The 19,432-nt window shown below is 49.3% G+C and overlaps 6 protein-coding genes across 6 annotated transcripts; 5 read left to right on the top strand and 1 right to left on the bottom strand.

The window, feature by feature from the left end:
* Window positions 1-80: 80 nt before the first annotated feature.
* Aspvir_007142 (DUF846 domain-containing protein) lies at window positions 81-792 on the top strand (the record flags this gene model as incomplete). Its single annotated transcript, XM_043270324.1, has 3 exons — window positions 81-220; window positions 296-582; window positions 644-792. The coding sequence occupies 3 exons, from the start codon at window positions 81-83 to the stop codon at window positions 790-792; spliced, it is 576 nt and encodes a 191-aa protein (XP_043126259.1).
* Window positions 793-2,394: 1,602 nt separating this feature from the next.
* Aspvir_007141 (uncharacterized protein) lies at window positions 2,395-4,000 on the top strand (the record flags this gene model as incomplete). Its single annotated transcript, XM_043270323.1, has 5 exons — window positions 2,395-2,505; window positions 2,558-2,602; window positions 2,651-2,689; window positions 2,758-2,790; window positions 2,861-4,000. 5 exons carry the CDS (start codon window positions 2,395-2,397, stop codon window positions 3,998-4,000), a joined length of 1,368 nt encoding a protein of 455 aa, XP_043126258.1.
* Window positions 4,001-5,028: 1,028 nt separating this feature from the next.
* Aspvir_007140 (putative zinc knuckle transcription factor (CnjB)) lies at window positions 5,029-7,323 on the top strand (the record flags this gene model as incomplete). Its single annotated transcript, XM_043270322.1, has 13 exons — window positions 5,029-5,107; window positions 5,251-5,395; window positions 5,454-5,534; window positions 5,587-5,717; window positions 5,774-5,904; window positions 5,986-6,084; window positions 6,151-6,358; window positions 6,422-6,569; window positions 6,622-6,698; window positions 6,757-6,817; window positions 6,871-6,947; window positions 7,015-7,086; window positions 7,145-7,323. 13 exons carry the CDS (start codon window positions 5,029-5,031, stop codon window positions 7,321-7,323), a joined length of 1,488 nt encoding a protein of 495 aa, XP_043126257.1.
* Window positions 7,324-10,425: 3,102 nt separating this feature from the next.
* Aspvir_007139 (sugar porter family MFS transporter) lies at window positions 10,426-12,336 on the top strand (the record flags this gene model as incomplete). The annotated part of the gene is made up of 5 exons (XM_043270321.1): window positions 10,426-10,514; window positions 10,587-10,720; window positions 10,787-10,975; window positions 11,049-11,988; window positions 12,042-12,336. The coding sequence occupies 5 exons, from the start codon at window positions 10,426-10,428 to the stop codon at window positions 12,334-12,336; spliced, it is 1,647 nt and encodes a 548-aa protein (XP_043126256.1).
* A 1,552-nt stretch (window positions 12,337-13,888) lies between these two features.
* On the top strand, window positions 13,889-15,682 carry Aspvir_007138 (putative MFS transporter; the record flags this gene model as incomplete). Its single annotated transcript, XM_043270320.1, has 4 exons — window positions 13,889-14,034; window positions 14,088-14,399; window positions 14,453-15,044; window positions 15,092-15,682. 4 exons carry the CDS (start codon window positions 13,889-13,891, stop codon window positions 15,680-15,682), a joined length of 1,641 nt encoding a protein of 546 aa, XP_043126255.1.
* Window positions 15,683-16,298: 616 nt separating this feature from the next.
* On the bottom strand, window positions 16,299-17,953 carry glnA (glutamate--ammonia ligase; the record flags this gene model as incomplete). Its single annotated transcript, XM_043270319.1, has 5 exons — window positions 16,299-16,738; window positions 16,796-17,300; window positions 17,642-17,734; window positions 17,830-17,865; window positions 17,951-17,953. 5 exons carry the CDS (start codon window positions 17,951-17,953, stop codon window positions 16,299-16,301), a joined length of 1,077 nt encoding a protein of 358 aa, XP_043126254.1.
* Window positions 17,954-19,432: the final 1,479 nt, after the last annotated feature.

Below are 19,432 nucleotides of genomic sequence, written 5' to 3'. Positions count from 1 at the left end.
CTCCATTTAAAACCTGAGAGCTTTATAGCGATTGCCATCTTTCTGTTTAGCAAGGGTTTGAGAACTCTTCGTACGGCATCATGGACCAACCTCTCCAGGTGCAGCAGGGTGAACTGAACTGGCGTCTCAGCGCCCATCCGATCACTCTTATGTTCTTCCTGGGGTTCCGCACCAGTGCGCTGTTGATGTATCTATTCGGTGTTTTATTTATCAAGAATTTGTAAGTTTCCCAAGTACTTGGGAGTTTACTGGTCGCTCCGTCTCATAGCTTCTCTTCCGCTAACACAATTCACAGCGTCCTTGTCTTCATCCTAACTCTAATCCTCCTCTCCGCGGACTTTTACTATTTGAAGAACATCGCCGGACGTCGATTAGTCGGTCTACGCTGGTGGAACGAAGTCAACACCGCTACCGGCGATTCCCACTGGGTCTTTGAATCCTCCGACCCTGCCACGCGCAGCATCTCGGGCACAGATAAGAGGTTCTTCTGGCTCAGCCTTTACGTGACACCTGCGCTGTGGATCGGACTCGCCGTTTTGGCGCTCGTGAGGATGAGCGGTGTTATTTGGTTGAGTCTAGTGGGTGAGTTGTCCTATGCTGATATCAATAGTTGTAACGGAGTCAAAGGCTAATACAGTCTCAGCCATTGCGTTGGTGCTGACCATCACCAATACGGTTGCATTCTCCCGTTGCGATCGCTTTAGCCAGGCTTCTACGTATGCTAGCCGGGCGTTTGGGGGCAATATTGTGAATAACCTTGCTGGGGGTCTGCTGGGCAGACTTTTCAAGTAAACTGCAGTCGAATCTATGCCATGTATGATTTTGTGTCATTTCCTTCCAGGGACAGTAGTCCGAGGTTCTCCTTACTTTTATGGCATTCTTAAGGATGAGACAGATAGCTGGAGCGTTGTATGACTATTCACAACTTTATACTAAATTATAGGTGATATTCGATCAAGCAGGATCCTATGATTATGAGATTACTGGGGGTATAATATGGTTGACGACCAAGTATGTGTATTTGTCTTCTACACAGATACTAAGCTGGTTTCATCAGCACAAGGTACTTTTGTTATTCCTGGGAATGTTACTACCTACAGCTGAGATAAAGTGACAATTTTCGGACTGTATTATACCCCCTGACATAAGAGATTACACATGTCTGTCACTTTTAGGGCAGCAGGAATATTTAAAAGAGTTTATGACCCAAGATAATGCTACTCAGATTCTAGTCTAGGGACTTAAAAGTCTTACAACAGAGACCTAACTTTACAAATCTCAGTGCCTAGTTGTTGGATTACACAGATTTGATATACTAGAAGTGTATGATCTCACACACTGTCTTATCAAACCCGAGACAGGACTCACTCAGATCATATGTCAGAGTCTCCATCACAGTCCTAGTAGTAACCAAAAAATCATGAGAAAATCGCGTTCTACCATATCCTACCCAAGCGCCATTGACCCTAATGTCTGCCTTGGAAGAATCCATGTCGATTGCAAGGCAGAAATCAAAGAGCATCAAACGATTTCACACCCTAATGCAAGTTGACTGTGCCGCAATTTCGATAGGAGGTCTTTCAACGCCATCGTGCCGCATAAAAAAAAATCTCCCTGGGGTATGTAGCTAGCTCAAACGAGACGATGGGATGCGTAAATGGCTGCTTTTTGCTTTTTATTTGGTTTCAATGGCTGTTGGTTCTGCCTTGATATAACTAACTATCCTGTCATTGTTTGGTCAGTAGAGGCAGTCTGTGAATAGGATTTTTGGGTTTGATTTTCACATACCTCCTTTTTCAGTGATGTATCAATATCTCTCTCTAATGGTTCTCATCAATGCATATTGTCCTGGGGAGCAATACCAGCTCAAGTAGACACTCCCCTATTGTTACATAGGGTTGCTTATAGTCAGCAATTTCAAGTCAATGATTCAGTAGACCTCGTTAAGCATAGAAGAGAGCCAGTCTGCTCTTTCCATTCTCCTAAGTGTGATACTTCACCGTCTGCTAGATGCACTCAAAGTCTCGGCGTAGAGGGACCTTTTCACAGAGTCTCGGCGCAGCAGGACTTTTTTGCACGATCTCAGCCTGTCCAGGCATTGATTCTTTCCTCTGGTTTCAGCCTTGCCAGTCCTTCATCATCCTAATTGGTTTCTGTTGGTTACCAGCACTTTTCCAGAGGAGATACATCGACTCACTAGCTGATTATCCTGGTCTTTTTTGTCTTGTCCGGAGAGTCTGAGAGTCTGAGCCCAGGTAAACGCAGCCAGTGCTGAAAATATCTTCCACAGCCAGGTCAAACCCAGCTATAAAAGCTTGGTTGAACAACCTTTTCTCGGATTGCGTCTTTTTGGTCCTTTTTTTGTTTGTTTCCTCAAGTCCCTTGTCTTTCTCGATGCGGAGAAACACGAAGGTCTCTAGAACTCGCTGGTCAGAGTCAGAGAAACGTCGGCTTCTCAATTACCGGGATAGACATCCTAACTTGCCTTGGGATCAAATCAAGCAGGTAACATGACTATACTTCATATATCTGAAGAATCATAGCTGATCTCTTCTAGGCTTTTCCAGGCCGCAGCGGAAATGCTCTCTGCAAGCAGTACTCTGTGAGTTGGGATGATACAAAGCAATATATGCATTGCTAATTCTTATAGGACCTGAAAATTGAACGTGAGAAGGACGCTCAGAAAAAGGTATGTTATCTCGGGAGTATCTCGTGTAATAGTCAGAGCTTGATGCTAACGTACCTCATGGTGATCAGGCGAACAATGGTAATATAGCGACTGAGGCAATGGTATGTCATCTCATTTGTAATATCGCGTGCAATAGTCAGAATTCATGCTAATATACCTCGTGTTGATTAGGCGAACAATCAGAATAAAGTGACCAACACTACTCAGCTCAGTAAAAAAAACAAACGTCTGATGGACCTCGAAGGAGACGACGAGATGCTCCCCAGAAAGCAACCCAAGACAGGTGATGTCGCAGCGAACACTGATGGTGACCCTGATTTCGATCCTAGCGAGGGTAGTGACTCAGACGGGGGCGACATTGACCCTGGAGGTGACATTGGCCGCTCACCTACTGCTCGTCAGCTTCGTAATACGCCTCGCAAGCAGCTGAACGATATTGTCGTGCGCTCGGCTTCTGGCCTGAAGCGCCCATCCACGACTACAAAGCTCCAATTCACTGCTCAACGTGGTGCACGCGATCCATTCAGCACAACGCCCGCTAGCCCTGACCCTCGTCGCACACTGCAGAACGCGAAAACATCTACCAAAACTACTAAATCTGCATCTGCCTCATCTCGCCCAACACTTTCAGGTTCTCACTCTCCTGAGAAAGCAGCAGAAACGAACAAACCTAAGGCAACCTCTGGAATCGCGTCACCGGTGCAGAGAGCTCGTCCAAGCTTATCTCCTGCAACCAATCGTCATTCTGCACAGAATCACCAACCTACTGCCAACGAACATTCGCCATCAAAGCCTGAGCAGAAAATGGCTCCTCGTCCTCCCTCTCCTCCTCCCTTTGCTACCACTGATCTTATGGAAGCTGGAAACGACGGATACCCACCCATGCAGCACGGTGCACACCTGCTTATGCAGGCAGCTAACGCCATGAGAGATCTCCCGAGAGAGCGTGCCCGTAACGCGCAGTTGGAAGAGAACAATGAGAATCTTATGATGGAGTTGATGAAGCTGAAGGAGAAGGAAGCCGAATGGAGACAAGAGATTGGAGAGCTCAAGGTCAACAACAGAAACCTCGAAGACGACCTCAAGAACCAAACCGATCAGGTCAAGAAGCTCGAGGCCGGAGTGAAGGAGATGAGCGAGAAGCAGCACCAGTGTGCTCTCGATTCCGCCAATGGAGCCACCAATACCGAATGCGAGGACTGCCTTCAGCATGTCACCCTCCTCAACACTCTAACCGAAGAGAATAAAAAGCTCAAACACAAATGCAAGCTTTTGGCTCAAGCAATCGCGGCCGGCAATGATCAAGCCTGATAGTGATGCCAGACCAGGCACACTTACCTACAACCCAGCTTGATCATTAGCTTGGTCATTGCATAAGGTCGTGGGAAAGTGATTTAATTGCTGGCATAATGATTCTGGAGCAGGAGCTGGTGACCTTTGTGTACTTTTACTCATCGCCATCTTGGTGTTGTTCTTACCATTACTTGGGAGAACTTGCCCAGTTATCTCTGTAACTAGGGTTCTAATGATTTACGACTTCTGAAATGATTCTTGCCTCATGATAGAACTGTAGGATTGCCTAAGCCGCGATACCGGACTAGTATGGTATGAAGTGTACCTTAAGCCTATCAGTAGCTGGTGCAATATAATCGCTATTCGACAAATATAGACATACGGAGGAAATGAAGCCATGTACTCGCGACTGCCTGCATGATATAATGAAAACTACGGCATCGGATATTCGAACTATATAAGCAAGACTGCAAATTCATCCAAATTCATCGGCGTTTGCACAGAATCCATATAGCTCGGTTGTTGGCCTGAGGACACAGGCAGGCAACAGCTTGACAACTGAGAGACTTTTCTTGTGAATATTGATTGTCTGTGCAAGATTTTCTCAGGAGACAAACAAAGGTTGAGGCGTCGTTGTTGTTGTGGTTTGTTTGTTGCTCCTCGAGCTCACCTACTCTTCTTTCCTCCCTCACTTTCTCTATTCTTCACCCATATCCCATTCATTTCCTTTCTACATATTTGCATCTTTCCGCATCTGTCCCCTTTTTGTTTCTTGATTCCTCTAAGAAGACTCGTGTAAGGGTAAGTCTTTCCACTATGCTTTGATCAAATCAAGTCTGCCGGGATACTTTTCATCGTCGCCCATCGAACACGTTCTGTGTGTTTCTGAAAATTTTCCATCAGGGCATTTGCCTTTTCCATTGCTTTCTCAAGAGAGACATCTGTTTAATATTCTCACCAAAGCATATGATGCGAAGCAAAATCCTTGACAACACCGTCGTCTAACTTGCTTTCCTTTTAGTTTCGAGAGTGAACCAACAGTCAAAATGTCTGGCTGGAACTCCGGCGAGGCAGATACCTGGAATACCGGTGAAGCAAGCAGCTGGAATGACAACAATGGTGCTGGTACGTACGCCTTCATACTTCCTTTCCAGCAGTGGCGGACGTGTTGGCAGTCCTGCTCTGTTGCGGGGAGCCTCATCATCCTGGGCCGGTACCGGCAAGAATAACATCTGCGGAAACGTGTATACTCACTTTTTGTTTAGCAGGTTTCGCTGACGAGAATGTCAACCCAATCAGCTCCGCCCCTGCTGGAGACTTCGGCGAGAGCAAATGGGGCGGTGATCACTCTGGTGGTCAGTTCGAGCCTACCTCCGGTGCTGGTGAAGAGGGCAATGACAATAAGTGTCGCAAGTATGTGTCTTCCTCCCTTGGCAAGCTCTACGAGGTTTCCGCTGCTGACAAGGCCCAGTTGCGGAGGTGATGGTCACTTTGCGCGTGAATGTCCTGAACCTCGTAAGGGTATGGCTTGCTTCAATTGCGGCGAGGAGGGGTAAGTAATTCTAGGCTACAAGTCAATTTTTGTCAATGCTAATGCTGTATAGTCATTCCAAGGCAGAGTGCACCAAGCCGCGTGTGTTCAAAGGTCCTTGCCGTATCTGCAGCAAGGAGGGACACCCGGCTGCGGAGTGTCCTGATAGACCCCCTGATGTGTGCAAGAACTGCCAGTCCGAAGGTATGTGCGTGGCCTTGCGCAGATAGATTAAGGTAGCTGACAAAAGCATGCGCCAGGTCACAAGACTATCGAGTGCACCGAGAATCGCAAATTCGATCTGAACGATATCCCCGACAAGCTTCCCGAGGAGGCCTGGGCTGCCCTCAAGAAGGCTAGTGACGAGAGAGATCTGGAGGACTTCCGTGAGGTATGTCAGTTTCATTGACCTACACGCATTGCTGATATATACACCTGGAACACAATGATTGGTGGCTGACAACCCTTGTAGGGCCTCAAGGTCTATGCCAAGGCGGTTCCTCAGGCCACTTTTGTGGATATTGAGAAGAAAATGCGTGAGGATAATTTCAACATTTACCTGATTGCCATGGTTTGTTCGAAAACTCTTGGTCTTGTACGTTCTTTGGGAAATACTGACGGCGCTCTATCACTGCAGGAGAAGCCAGTCGGCGACAGCATCAGCTTGATCAACCTTCAGGGCAAGTTGAACTGCAAGTACGTCGTTGCGTTCTACTTTAGCCCTAAGCCGCAGCGCGCGAACCTCAAGGAACGCTGGCCCGCCGACCCTGAAGAGAACCTTGAGCGCCTTGAGGACGCTGGCTTCCCTTACGATAGACAAATTCCCAAGTGCAATAACTGCGGTGGTGAGCTTGAACTTTCTCTGCTTGGATGTCGCTGCTCTTAGGAATAATGCTAAAGAATCGCAGAAATGGGTCACACTGCTCGTGGTTGCAAGGAAGAGCGTGCTCTGGTGGAGCGGGTCGAAGTCAAATGTGTCAACTGTAGCGCCAGTGGACATCGTGCCCGTGACTGCACTGAGCCTCGCGTCGACAGGTTTGCTTGTCGTAACTGCGGGTATGTCGTTCTTCCTCTCTTCATCTTCCGAGGCTTGCGTTGACTTGAATAGATCCCCGGAACATAAGGCAGCCGACTGTCCCAATCCCCGCTCTGCTGAGGGTGTCGAATGCAAGCGCTGCAATGAGAGTAAGTGTTACGTTTGGATGTCACTGACCACCACACATGCATATACTGATGACTGCAGTGGGCCACTTTGCAAAGGATTGTCCTCAGGCACCTGCCCCTAGAACCTGCCGCAACTGCGGGTAAGTCTCGGAGAAAGGAGCTGTAGTCGCCGTCGACATTCTAACTGCAGCAGATCTGAGGACCACATGGCGAGAGATTGTGACAAACCTCGCGATGTGTCAACCGTGACTTGCCGTAATTGTGACGAAGGTAAGATGCCATTTGCTGATATGATCGGCTGTTTCTCGTACCTACAGTCTAACGCATGATATTCTAGTTGGACACTTTAGCCGTGACTGCCCCCAGAAGAAGGACTGGTCCAAGGTCAAATGCAACAACTGTGGTGAAAGTGAGTGATCTGCCAAGGGATGCCAGACATAATGATTATATGTTGACCAATGTAACAGTGGGCCACACCATCAAGCGCTGTCCACAGGCTGCCACTGAGAGTTTCGGGCAGGACAACAACGACATCCAAGACAATGCCGCGGGCGATGATTGGAATACCGCTGCCCCCGTCAGCAATGAAAATACTGACGGAGATGCCGAAGCGGGCGGTTGGTCGGGCGGTGGTGGTGGATGGTAGATATCAGGGCGCATGGAGGAGAACGCTGTGCCTGGTGGTGTCTACCGTTCGGTTGAAGATTGACGATGTCTGAATCCGATGTCATGCGCAAGCGTCGTGATCGTCCCTGGATGTTGTCTGCTCGACCGCTCTGACCATTTCCGGTCTAACCTTGATGCTACTGCCAGTGTACTCCATATTCGCTGGCCTCCTGCCTTTGTTGCCGTCGCTGGCTATCCAAGCTCAACCGGGCGGGCCCGGATAACTTCTAAACCAGATCTGAAGAAAGACACCCGGGTACAATCGGGCAGAGGGCTCGCATTGACTGTTGACTGTTTGTGATGTGGTCGACAGTAGGCAGCCTTCTGTTTGTGATCTCGGATATGATGAATTTACGACTTGATATGAATGACCTCCAGCGTAGCATGTAGATGATCCGGCCCGACTCCCTGTAGCCGGATTTGTAGTCCTACGCAGAGCTCACACCTGCATTACTGCTCCAGTAGTGTAAATGCACCCGATAACCCATCTTACCAAAACCACCATTGATGAATCGTACCGGTGCTTTGGAGTTTGGACCCAGCGGGGCGAATGAATGGGGTCGATTAGTTTCTCATTTGAAGTCTACAATGACCATTCACTCGACTTGTTCGACTTTCGAGACTACATTTCGTGAGAAATGTCCCTCCATCTAATTACCGAACATATATATATGTGGTAGCCCGAATTGATGAGATTAGGGCCATGGAGGATTTCCGGCTGGGTTGTGGCGTCGCCATATCGTGGATCGAATACGGGAGCTTAAGCACCGATGGTGTAGGTTTTGTTAATTAATGAAGAGGTTCAGTTGAGCCACTGCCGTCATCAGGGCTGTGAAACCAACCGCCCCACAGCGCCGCGTTTCTGGAATATCATCAGACTCAGATTAGACCATTTTCATTTGTATACGATGTCGGTGAGAGTTCGGCTGAAGCTGTAGGTATTTTGATCAGACGATTCAATGGATGAGCGAAAGTCAAGATTATAGGCCTAGGTCGACAGTCACATGTTATTATGAATGCTACGTAAAGGTTGAGCTCCGGCGAATGTAATGCGCAGTCAATGGCAAGCATGACAGGACTCCAACACGAGCAATGGAAAGCCAAACTGCGAAGCGAAATGAAGCGAAATGCATACTGATATGACCTGGCCCGGAATCGCCTGAATAGGCAGTTCCGGCGGGTCTCCAGTGCAGGCAGACATAGCAAAGGTGCGACATCGACCATCACAGGCCATCGATAACGGTTAAACGAGTCAATCAGAGCAGTGCATACGGTGGAGCGGCTGTGCACGTTCCATTTCAGTCGCGCTTGAGCCTCGAGGATTCATGGTGGGCTCTGATGGAGGGTAGGCGACTATTTGTGTTCTCCACGTTTGGTTAGTACTTGGTCCAAGATGAAATGGTCAAAGTCAAGGAGGCGACGACCTGGGGAAGTGGACCAAAGGTACCAACTACCAAGTAAGGTATCCTACACCTACATTTCACAAATAAGCACTCACGCGTCTCTACTAAGAGTTATGTATATTGATCCTATTCGCTCTGCAGCATAGTCTTGATTCTTGAATGCGTGCTTTTTCTTTTCTTTTGCTTCTGGGGTTGTCCCGGTCTTGGGGGTGGGCCGATCCTATTCTCGGCGAAGACGCTGGGCATCCCGGACTGGGTTTCTCCGGAGTCCGGCCCGCGTTTCGGCCTTGGACTTTGGTGGAGATCGGGCTGAACTGCCAGACGGAATAGTATGTTTCTCAACTGAGTCAACTCCCTAGACTAGCTAGCATGAGATAGCATCTTGAGAAACACGACATGTGTAGTTCGTACTCCGCTGCCTTGATGCTGGCGAATAAAGCTACTGTTGCCTTTTTCTTTACGGAAGACGTAGACAGTCTATGGACACGGATCAGTTGTCTCCGAGACTCTCACAACCCCAGATTCATGAATAATCAAGTCATAAAATGGAAAAGTGAGATCAAGTTGATCAACCCACTTGAAGACCCGCTTATGTCTGATCGCGTAGTAGTCGGCCATGGCCCATGTACGCGGTATCCTTAGAATTCAAGCGACAACCACGCGAAGGACCAAGCGAGCAGTCACAAGCTTCAAGGACGCGAGGGAGAATTATTTGTTCCATCCTCCAGCATAGCATCTTATGTAGAACCAAAGAATCGGCAATTTTCCAACCGCGGGAATCGTCTCCTCGACTCTCCTGTATCTACTCGAAGTACGCAGTACTTCTGTACCAGTATTCCTCGGGTTGCCCAAAACAGGTTAGCGCATGGACGTCTGCGGTTAAACCAAGAGAACCAAACCCACGCCATGACGGCATAATAATCCTTAGGATTGGAAAGACATCAAATGATAATAATGTTTTCAATCAGCAGTTCTACATGCTAAATCTAAATTTCGCGCCGGTCATTCCCCGCCGATCAATCAAGCCACACCACCGCCGTGCCGCCGTCATTTCTGGTCTCCCCCCCATCAGGGTCGGGGTCAAAGTGGGGATCCTGTATAGTAACACCACGCCCCCATAACCCCCGTACCCCAATGCAAAGAACGAGCCACTACCTCTTACCCGACTCACGAAATGACGGGGAAATTCGTTGCCTCGCTCGATCCGGAGATGGTGGAGTTCATTTCCAACCGTCCCCATCCAATCTCCTCGACGATGGTATTCGCTGATTTGCCCATGAGCTCGTCTGCGATACCAAATCATGCCGCCAGTTGGGAGGCATTTCCCGATCACTGCTGCTTTGGGCAAAGTACCTGCCTTAGGTTCTCTCTACTTGATCCTTGAGCTTTTACTTTTCACCAGGATCCTAGGTAGTAGTAATCATGATAATTATTGGCTCTTTCCTGAACATACATTTAATAAACCCTCTCTTTTAAAAACCCCCCATCTCTTCCCTCGTGCGACGCTGATCTGTTTTTCTCTGATTAATTCTTTCTCTTTTCCCTCTTTTCAAATCAGTCCTGGACTTATCTTTCCGTCATATGAGTCTGTCTGCTCTGGGGTCCTAGCCTTACCTACCAAGCAGTCTCTTTCTTCGTCCGGATCTTGAAGTATCGAGGCATACGGTGCTTTGCGCAAGATGGGAACCGAACGGTATCTGGGCCTTCAAGGCCACAAGCTCCAGCTGGCTATCGGTATCATTGCCGGTATGGACTTTCTGCTGTTCGGGTAAGTTTGGGATGGATCCATCTTCTCTGACATTTGCGCTTTCTGCTGGCGATATCTGACTTTTTCGACCAGGTACGATCAAGGTGTCACTGGAGGTCTTTTAACCTTGGAATCATTCGTCAAATACTTCCCAACAATCGCCCTTACCGGACCTTATTTTGAAAGCTTGAGCCCGTCTGAAAGAAGTGCGCAGTCTACGCGCCAAGGTGAGTATCAATCCCATGTCTTGACTGGGTCTGTGTTTCTCGGGCTGTCGCTTACATCTCACTCAGGTATCGTTGTTGCTGCTTATAACTTGGGATGTTTCGCCGGATCGATTCCCACCATCTGGGTGGGTAATTGGCTGGGTCGCCGCAAGACAATCTTCCTCGGTTCCTTGATCATGGTGGTTGGAGCGATCCTGCAGTGTACATCCTACCATCTTCCGCAGTTGATTGTTGGTCGTTTGGTTACCGGTTTTGGTGAGTTTCGCCGGCCAGTACAGGCATCGTCACCGACTCCAGAGGACCTATGTGCTAATGCAGGTGGAAACAGGTAATGGTATGAACACCTCAACAGTGCCCACATGGCAATCGGAATGCTGCAAGTCCAACCGTCGCGGTCAGATGGTCATGATCGAGGGTGCCATGATCACTTGCGGCATTACCATCAGTTACTGGATCGATTTTGGTCTGCTTTTTGCGGACCCCAGCGAAGTGGCCTGGCGTTTCCCCTTGGCCTTCCAGATCTTCTTTGCAGCGATTATCCTGGCTTTCGTCATGTCGCTTCCCGAATCACCCCGCTGGCTTGTTCTCAAGGGCCGCGAGGATGAAGCAAGGCGGACTCTGACCGCTTTGCTGGGTAGCGACGCCGATGAAACTTTTATCGAGACCGAATTTACCGCCATCAAGGCTACTGTCCTGGAGATGAGCAAGGGTTCGTTCCGCGACATGTTCACCATGACTGAGGATCGCCACTTCCATCGTACCGTGCTTGCCTACGTCAACCAGATGTTCCAGCAGATTTCCGGAATCAACCTGATCACGTATTACATTCCGGTTGTGCTGGAGCAGCAGCTGGGCATGACCATGATCAAGTCCCGGCTGATTGCCGCTTGCAACGGAACCGAGTACTTCATTGCTTCCTGGATTGCCGTGTTCACTATTGAGCATTTTGGTCGCCGTTCCCTGATGTTGTTTGGTGCCGCCGGTATGTCGATCTCCATGGTTATCCTGGCCGTCACGGCCAGTCTCGGCACCGACGCATCCAAAGTCGCTTGTGCCGTCTTCCTCTTCGTGTTCAACACCTTCTTCGCCATTGGTTGGTTGGGTATGACCTGGCTGTACCCTGCCGAGATTGTCCCTCTGAAGATTCGTGCCCCCGCCAATGCCTTGTCTACGTCCTCGAACTGGATTTTCAACTTTATGGTCGTCATGATTACTCCGGTGGCATTCGAGAACATCAAATGGCGGACCTACATTATCTTTGCCGTCATGTAAGCTTCTCTCTTTTTTTTCCGTTTCCGGGACAGACGCTAACCAACGACAGTAACGCCGCCATCTTCCCCGTTGTCTACTTCTTCTACCCAGAGACTACCAGACGGTCTCTGGAGGAGATGGACCGTATTTTCCGAAAGACCAAGAGCATCTTTTCTGTGGTTCGCGTTGCTAGGGAGGAGCCACACATGTATGGCAAGAAGGGCGAACTTTTGCTCACACTGGATGATGTGGAGGACGACGCCCTGCGCCGTGCAAGCGTGTTGAGCCACGCTCACAAGGAAGCCGGAGGCAACAGCGACGAGAACACGAGCTCCGAGAGAGTGGAGCGCATGGAAAAGGCCTAGATGGCTTGACGCACGAATAGAAAAGGTCCTATCATGAATGCCTCTAGATGAGGCATGTTGTAAGAGTGGGACGGTTGATACTGTCCACCTGCATGGCTATATACCCCGCTTTGAATTAATTGTACGGAGACTTCTAGACTTATCCATTTTCGTCATCAGATTCAAGGCTTCCCTGCCCATCGTAGAAGTGTATATCTATAGTTCTTTCGTCATCATAGTCTTGTTCGTCGGGTTGACTGCCATCGCACCACGTTTAGTCCCGTTCTTAAAGTACTATGCTGCAGGCTACAACCCTATCAGGTGGTGCACTACCTCATCTGTCAATTCACCACCCAGCACATGACAACGTGGCATGCATTACTCTGGTTCGAGCGAGTCGTTCATACCAGCTGGTTGAAAGAAAGGAGGGAGTACACGCAAAGCAGCAGCTCAAATCAGATCTTCGATAGGACACAACGACTACCAGTATTACTATTTACGCAGTTCAAGTAGAAAGCAGCTAGAACCACTGACATACCGCAACAGAGACATAATCGGTAGAAGTGGCTTTGACCGACATCGGCAGCTCGAAGCCAAACTATACTGTGAGTCATTCAAGGTTTGAGGGGTCTGCTGCAGTGAGTGTGCGTTGGGAAGTTGGCGTTGTGACCAGCCAGCTGTTGAGTGTGGAATAGGATCCGTTGAATAGAATTCTTTCCTTTCACGATACCATGGAAGGAAAGGAAAGGGAAAGATGAAGCTCTACAAGTAAACCGTCGTTCAAACAAAGTTGGGCGGGTGGAATGTCCGCTCCGGCTTTAAGCGTCGAAGCTTCAGGAAAAAGGAAAAAAAAAAAAAGGAGAGAAAAAAAGAAAAAAGGTTGGTCCGATCGTCGGATTGCAAACTCCGCTCCACGATCAAATTAATATTGGCTTGGGGGGATTCAGATATCCTGGCTTTCGTTTCTTGGGGTTTTCTTGTTGTGATCTTGATTGATTTGACGGGTTCTGGCAATTAGTGTCTGCATCTGGACTTGTCTGCTTGTTCTGAGTCCTGACGGGGTAATAAGTAAGACACTTACTACGGCGTATACAGTACTAATATCGGTCTCGGTCTCTGGCTCGTCGACCAGGTACGTTGAATAAGGAGGTGATGTCTCCTGCAAGTCGATCTACAGTGAACGCTGGAGGAGATTTTCGCTGCCTCAATTCCTCTCTCATTTCCTATTCCGGAAAATGAGACTTTACAAGTCTATCTGGACAGTGACACATGCTAATTGACAATCATCAGAACAATTTCCAACAAGCTAGCGTGGAGAGATTATCTTTATCCGTTCTGAAGTAGTCGAATTGCATCACAGTCCTATATTTGACGCCTGGCGGTGCGGGGCTTGCAGATCTCTTCGATGCGTTGAAGGTTCTGCATTATCTCCCGTGGTTCCGACTCGAGTGTTGTTCTTGTTCTTTCTATTTGATTCAATCATTTAGAATTCCTACTTGCTCTGGATATTCCTGCACCATCAATGCAGCTCTAATCATAATCGGTATCTCACTACTCATTCCATCGCCTCAATATGTCCTCATCAGAAGGAGAAATCCGTCCCAAAGATGTGGGGAAGCATCAGGACACCGAGAATGTCCGGGAACCATCAACTGAGACTCAGAATGATGTTGAATCTGGCGATGAGCCCAGCATCGCTGAGATTGAGCGCATCTATAGGTGTGTTTCTGCGTGACGTGTGATGCCACAGAAAGAAGCTTACAGTCATCCAGAAAACTAGACTATCGGATTATCCCTGCCTTTTGGGTACTGTACTTTCTCTGCTCTGCCATCCGATCCAACGTTGGTCTGGCACAGACGATGAACATGGACGTAGGCCACGACCTCGGGTCCGTGCTGCACCTGACGCCTCATCAGATCTCGACCGGTCTCGCCTTGTTCTACGTCTGCTATGTGGTCTTTGACTTGCCGTCGAATCTGGTGATGACCAGACTCAGCCCGCACATCTGGATGAGTCGGATCGTCATCAGCGTGGGTATTATTGGCAGTTGCATGGCGGCCATGAAAGCAGCGTGGAGCTTATAGTATGTTTAATCCCTGCTCTTTTGGAGTTTGCAGTTTCTGACCGCACACACAGTCTCCTCCGTCTTCTGCTCGGCATCGTCATTGCCGGCATGTGGCCCGGAATGACCTATTACCTCACCCTCTTCTACCCTCCCTCGCGGACGGGCAAACGCATCGGCCAATACTTCACTGCCGCCCAGATCTCCGCCGCCGTCGTGGGCCTGGTGTCGGCAGGGTTCCAGAAGATGGACGGCGAGCGCGGCCTCGTGGGCTTCCAATGGATGTTCCTCGTCTACGGCGTCATCACCATCGCCGTCGGCATCGTCCTTCTCTGGTGGCTTCCCGACCGGCCCATGGCCCCTGGCGTCCAACCCCCGCGTCGCAAGTATCTCCGGTGGCTGCCACGCAGCGCCCCCGCCCTCACGGGCCGAGACGCAGAGATCCACTACCACGACCTGAGGCGCGTCTACCACCGTCCGCAGTGGTCCCTCCGCGACCTCCTCGGCGTGTTCCTCGATTGGCGCCTGTGGCCGCTACTGGTCATGTACTTTGGCGTGGTCGGCGTGGGCATCGGCGTCCAGAACTACGCCACCGTCATCATCAGGGGGATCGACCAGTCCCTGAACGGGATCGACCTGAGTCTCCTCACAGCCCCAATCTGGCTTGTCAGTCTCCCCATTAACTCCATTGCCGCATACACTGACAGCAGCAGATGGACCTCCTCGGCATCCTCCTGGTAACGCCCTTCTCCGACCGCTTCCACAAACACCGAGCCCTCTTCTTCTCCCTCCCCGTCTGCCTCCAGATCCTCGGCCTCCTCCTAACAACCTACGCCGGCTCCCCCACAAACCCCTGGCCCCGCTACGGCGGCCTCCTCATCGTCGGCTTCGGCCTCGGCCCCACAGTCCCCATCACCATGTCCTGGACAACAGAGGTCTTCCAGCCCCGCCACGGCGAAGTCGGCGTCGCCGCCGCCTCGGCCGTCGTCTCCGGCTGGGGAAACCTCGGCAGCATCCTCACCACCTACGCCCTCTACACCGGCTGGCCCAGCGACAGCGCTGCCCCCGGCCGCGCCAAGTTCCGCAAATCCAACCTCGTCATGGTCGGCATCCTGTGCGCCAGTATCCTTTCGTCGGTGCTCATGCAGACGGGCCTTTGGCTGGCGGAGCGGAGGAGGCGCGCTCGCGGAGCCGGTGAGCCGGGGAAGATTGTCGATGTTGCCGCTAGGCGTGAGGCTCAACAGCGTGGTTTGCAGGGTCTGGGGTCTTCGGGTCTTCTCCGCATTTTCAGAAAGGGCACGTAGTCGTAGACAAGTGGTGAATCGATAGATTGCTCATGATTGGCTTTGGAAAGACGGAGATAGATACTGGCTCCTGCACTCTGTGATAGCATGCAATTCAGTGTCCATGCAATATAATCAATAGACGAATAGGTAGTTGCTCGCTTTTTATGTGTGGTTTTGACAGCATATGTATATATAGCGAAAGCTGATATCTACTGCAGCGGATACAGCAAAGATAGCATGACAATTACACTTTGCTACTATCATAAAGGCAGTCCAGTCATTCCTGTTTATAAACCTTGATTGTTCATGATTCAAATGATTGTTCTCCGTTTCACCTCGGAAAGAAGTCCTCTATGCTGTACGTGACACATAACCCACATGGGAAGACAAAAAAATCTGATTAAAAATGCAACAGCAGCAGTGGGTAACGAACGCAAAGGCGCAAGCTCTGGCATCTCGAGAGTAAGAGTGACAACCTGAAATACCGACAGTAAGGATGGGAAAACGAGAAAAGAAATCTATGTTTGCTCCACACGTTGCCAGGCCGCTCTTGTAGTTCTACACCCAGTTGACGCCGGCGGGTATACTAGCGCTAATGAAATGTTTGCACATTTTGTTGTGATATCGAAGATATCTAGTTGCCACCGCAGAGAGTCTCGACGATGATACCGGTGATCTGGTAGGGACAAGCGTTACTGGCGGGACGGCGGTCCTCGAAGTAACCCTTGCCGTCCTTGGCAACCTGGCGGGGAATACGAATGCTGCCACCACGGTCGGCGACACCATAGCTGAACTTGTCGATGCTGCCGGTCTCGTGACGGCCAGTGAGACGCTCTTCGTTGCCCTCACCGTAGACGGCAATGTGCTCGTTGTGACGGGCTTCCAGCTTCTGCATGTAAGCCTCAATGGCCTTCATACCACCTTCAGCACGAGTGGAGGCAGTAGAGACGTTGGTGTGGAGACCGGCTCCGTTCCAGTCACCCTTGATGGGCTTGGGCTCGAAGGAAATCTTGACGCCGAACTCTTCAGCGACACGGTGGAGCAGGAAGCGGGACATCCAAAGTTGGTCACCCACTGTTGTATTTAGTCAGTACTGGCTTATGCATTAAAGGAAGGTGGATCATGACGTACTCTCAATACCCTGGCAGGGACCGACCTGGTACTCCCACTGGGAGGGCATGACCTCAGCGTTGATACCGGAGATCTTGATACCGGCGTACAAGCAGGCACGGTAGTGAGCCTCAACAATGTCACGGCAGTAGACCTTGCCAGTTCCGACACCGCAGTAGTAAGGACCCTGAGCACCGGGGAAACCGCCCTTGGGCCATCCGTAAGGCCAGCCGTCAGTGCCGAGGAGGGTGTATTCTTGTTCCAGACCGAACCAGAACTCTTCCTTGGCGTGGATTTCCATCAGGCGGTTGGCCTCATGACGGTAGTTAAACTTGTTGGGGGTTCCATCCGAATCCCAGGTCTCGCAGAGAACGAGGATGTTATCGCCACGGCGGAAGGGATCTGGGAAGATAGCAACAGGGCGGAGGTAGACATCAGAGTTGTCACCGGGGGCCTGGCCGGTGGAAGAACCGTCAAAGTTCCATTCAGGGAGCTCATCGACAGATTTAACAGGCGTGGTGAGAGTCTAAATGGACGAAGGATTGAATTAGCAAACATGAGTCTCAAGATCGCGCTGCGTTGTATCGCCTGTCACGTGTCACGGGAAGGTGCAGATATGAAATCATGGCTTGCAGTTCCTAGTCACCGTGCGCAGGGTTTATCGGAAGAGGGTGCGAGTTAAGATAACAGCACGTCTCATTTCATTTCGCCAACCCAGCATCCCACAGTGACCATAACCAGCAATATCCAGGTATTCATCTTGTCGCCAAGATTGTACACCCATTCACATGGAATCCATGTTCCACAATCGCATTTCCACGTAACAAGTAGGATCGATTTTCAGTGGAGAAAAAAGATCTTGCATACCTTGGTCTTGCAGCGGCAGTTACCGACAGCGTCGATCCAGACGTACTCAGCCTGGACATGTCCCCGTTGGTCGAGGCTCATGTACTTCATGAGCTGTTGCCAGCGCACAAAAGTCAGTATGACTGTTTCCTCTAAACCGCAGAGGCGGCTGAAGGAAAAATTGTGAAATCAATAAAGAGGAAACGCACATTCTCCGTGTTGGAGATGACGGTTGATGTTGCAGCCTAATAGCAAGAAGGTATGAGTCAGAACACCAGTCTTCAACGAAATCACCCAAAACATTGTATTCGAATGTATTGAAATACTCACCATGATTGGCAGAATATGTGATATGAAGATAGATTTCTCTTCTTGACGAATGTTTCAGGCTCGCAGACGCAGAGCACGCAAAGACTTCAATTACTCAAAATGAAGTCGATTCCAGTAGACAGAGAGATTGACGACGACAATAATCCAGAGATGGATGAAAGCGACGATACACTGAAGAGCAGATAAGAGAGAGAAAGAGGGTTAAGTGTTAAATAAAGAGGAGGACGATAAAGGATGGAGATGAGGCGAAATGGTTATATGGGAGTCACGGTAGAAAGGCGGGTGGGGGGCGAGGATATCCTTCAAATTTAAGGCAAGAAGGACGACATGAGGGCAACCGAATTTCTTTGGGGCGCCGGGGGGGCAAAAATTCAGTTATTTTTACGGGAAAGATGAAGGAACCCAGAATAATCCCACTGGGAGATCCATCAAAACTGAAAATTAGATAGGGAAACAGTTTGAAAATTACCTTACACGTTGGTTGCTGGGCGCCTTCCCGTAATACCAATTCCCACCAATCAGCATCATATCCACTTCTATGTTCATAAGTTACAGCCTGCATGATCGAATCATCTGGCCTCTACGAAGTATTCATACCTAGAATTGATGGTTCAGAATAAAATTTGAGGGTTTTTACTTTCTAGTGTTCTCGCCGGAATATCAAGTGCTGGATACTTTCATTATTCTGGTGCTCAACTGGAATGAGGCAAAAGTACTAAAGTGTGGGCGGAAATTAGTACGAGATTATCACCACATCAGTACCATACCAACCATATATCCCTCATAATCATCATCATCGTATAACAGATCAAAATTATCTCTACCACTGTAGAAAGGATACTGTAACTGAAGAATTAAGTCAATAGGTCTTCTCCGCTCAATGAATAATCTCGAAAATCCAACAATGTCCTCCATATATGGATGCATACTACAATCCATCAACTTAAACAATAATTCCTGTTTAGGAAATCAGATGGATCAAAAATGACCCCCCCTTTCTTCCGTTGCGCGGGCAGAACAGGCATGTGCCATGTAATGCGACATGTTTCATTTATGATAGGCAGATATACAGAGTATGGACCAGAGATCTTTGATAAAATCCTTTAATTTTACCATCAAATGCGATCAATATTGATTGCAGCCACAGAGGTGATTGGAACTTCCTTGGACGCTCCACCCCACGCCAGAGCAACGACTGCTACTGAATTAATGCATACTGATAAAGATCTGCCGGGATTCTCGTCAATATACATTTGTACTGGTGTGCATGACATGTTGGCTGACTGTGTCTCAAAAGCAATATCAATGACATTGCCTGATGCTTGTGAATGACATTGCAGTTGTAAAGATAGCAGCTTGATTATGTTGCTAAAAGGTATTATCAAACAGCGACAGGGGCAGATGCATATCAATTGCAAGGCCCAATTAGTACAAATCATGCATGCGCCTAATGCAAGAGACCCAAATCCTATTGGTAGGTGT

Source organism: Aspergillus viridinutans (genome assembly GCF_018404265.1).
Source record: "Aspergillus viridinutans IFM 47045 DNA, scaffold_5, whole genome shotgun sequence".
NCBI classification, from domain to species: Eukaryota; Fungi; Ascomycota; class Eurotiomycetes; order Eurotiales; family Aspergillaceae; genus Aspergillus; species Aspergillus viridinutans.
The sequence above is the reverse complement of the archived record's forward strand: the minus strand, read 5'-3'. Positions and strand labels throughout refer to the sequence as shown.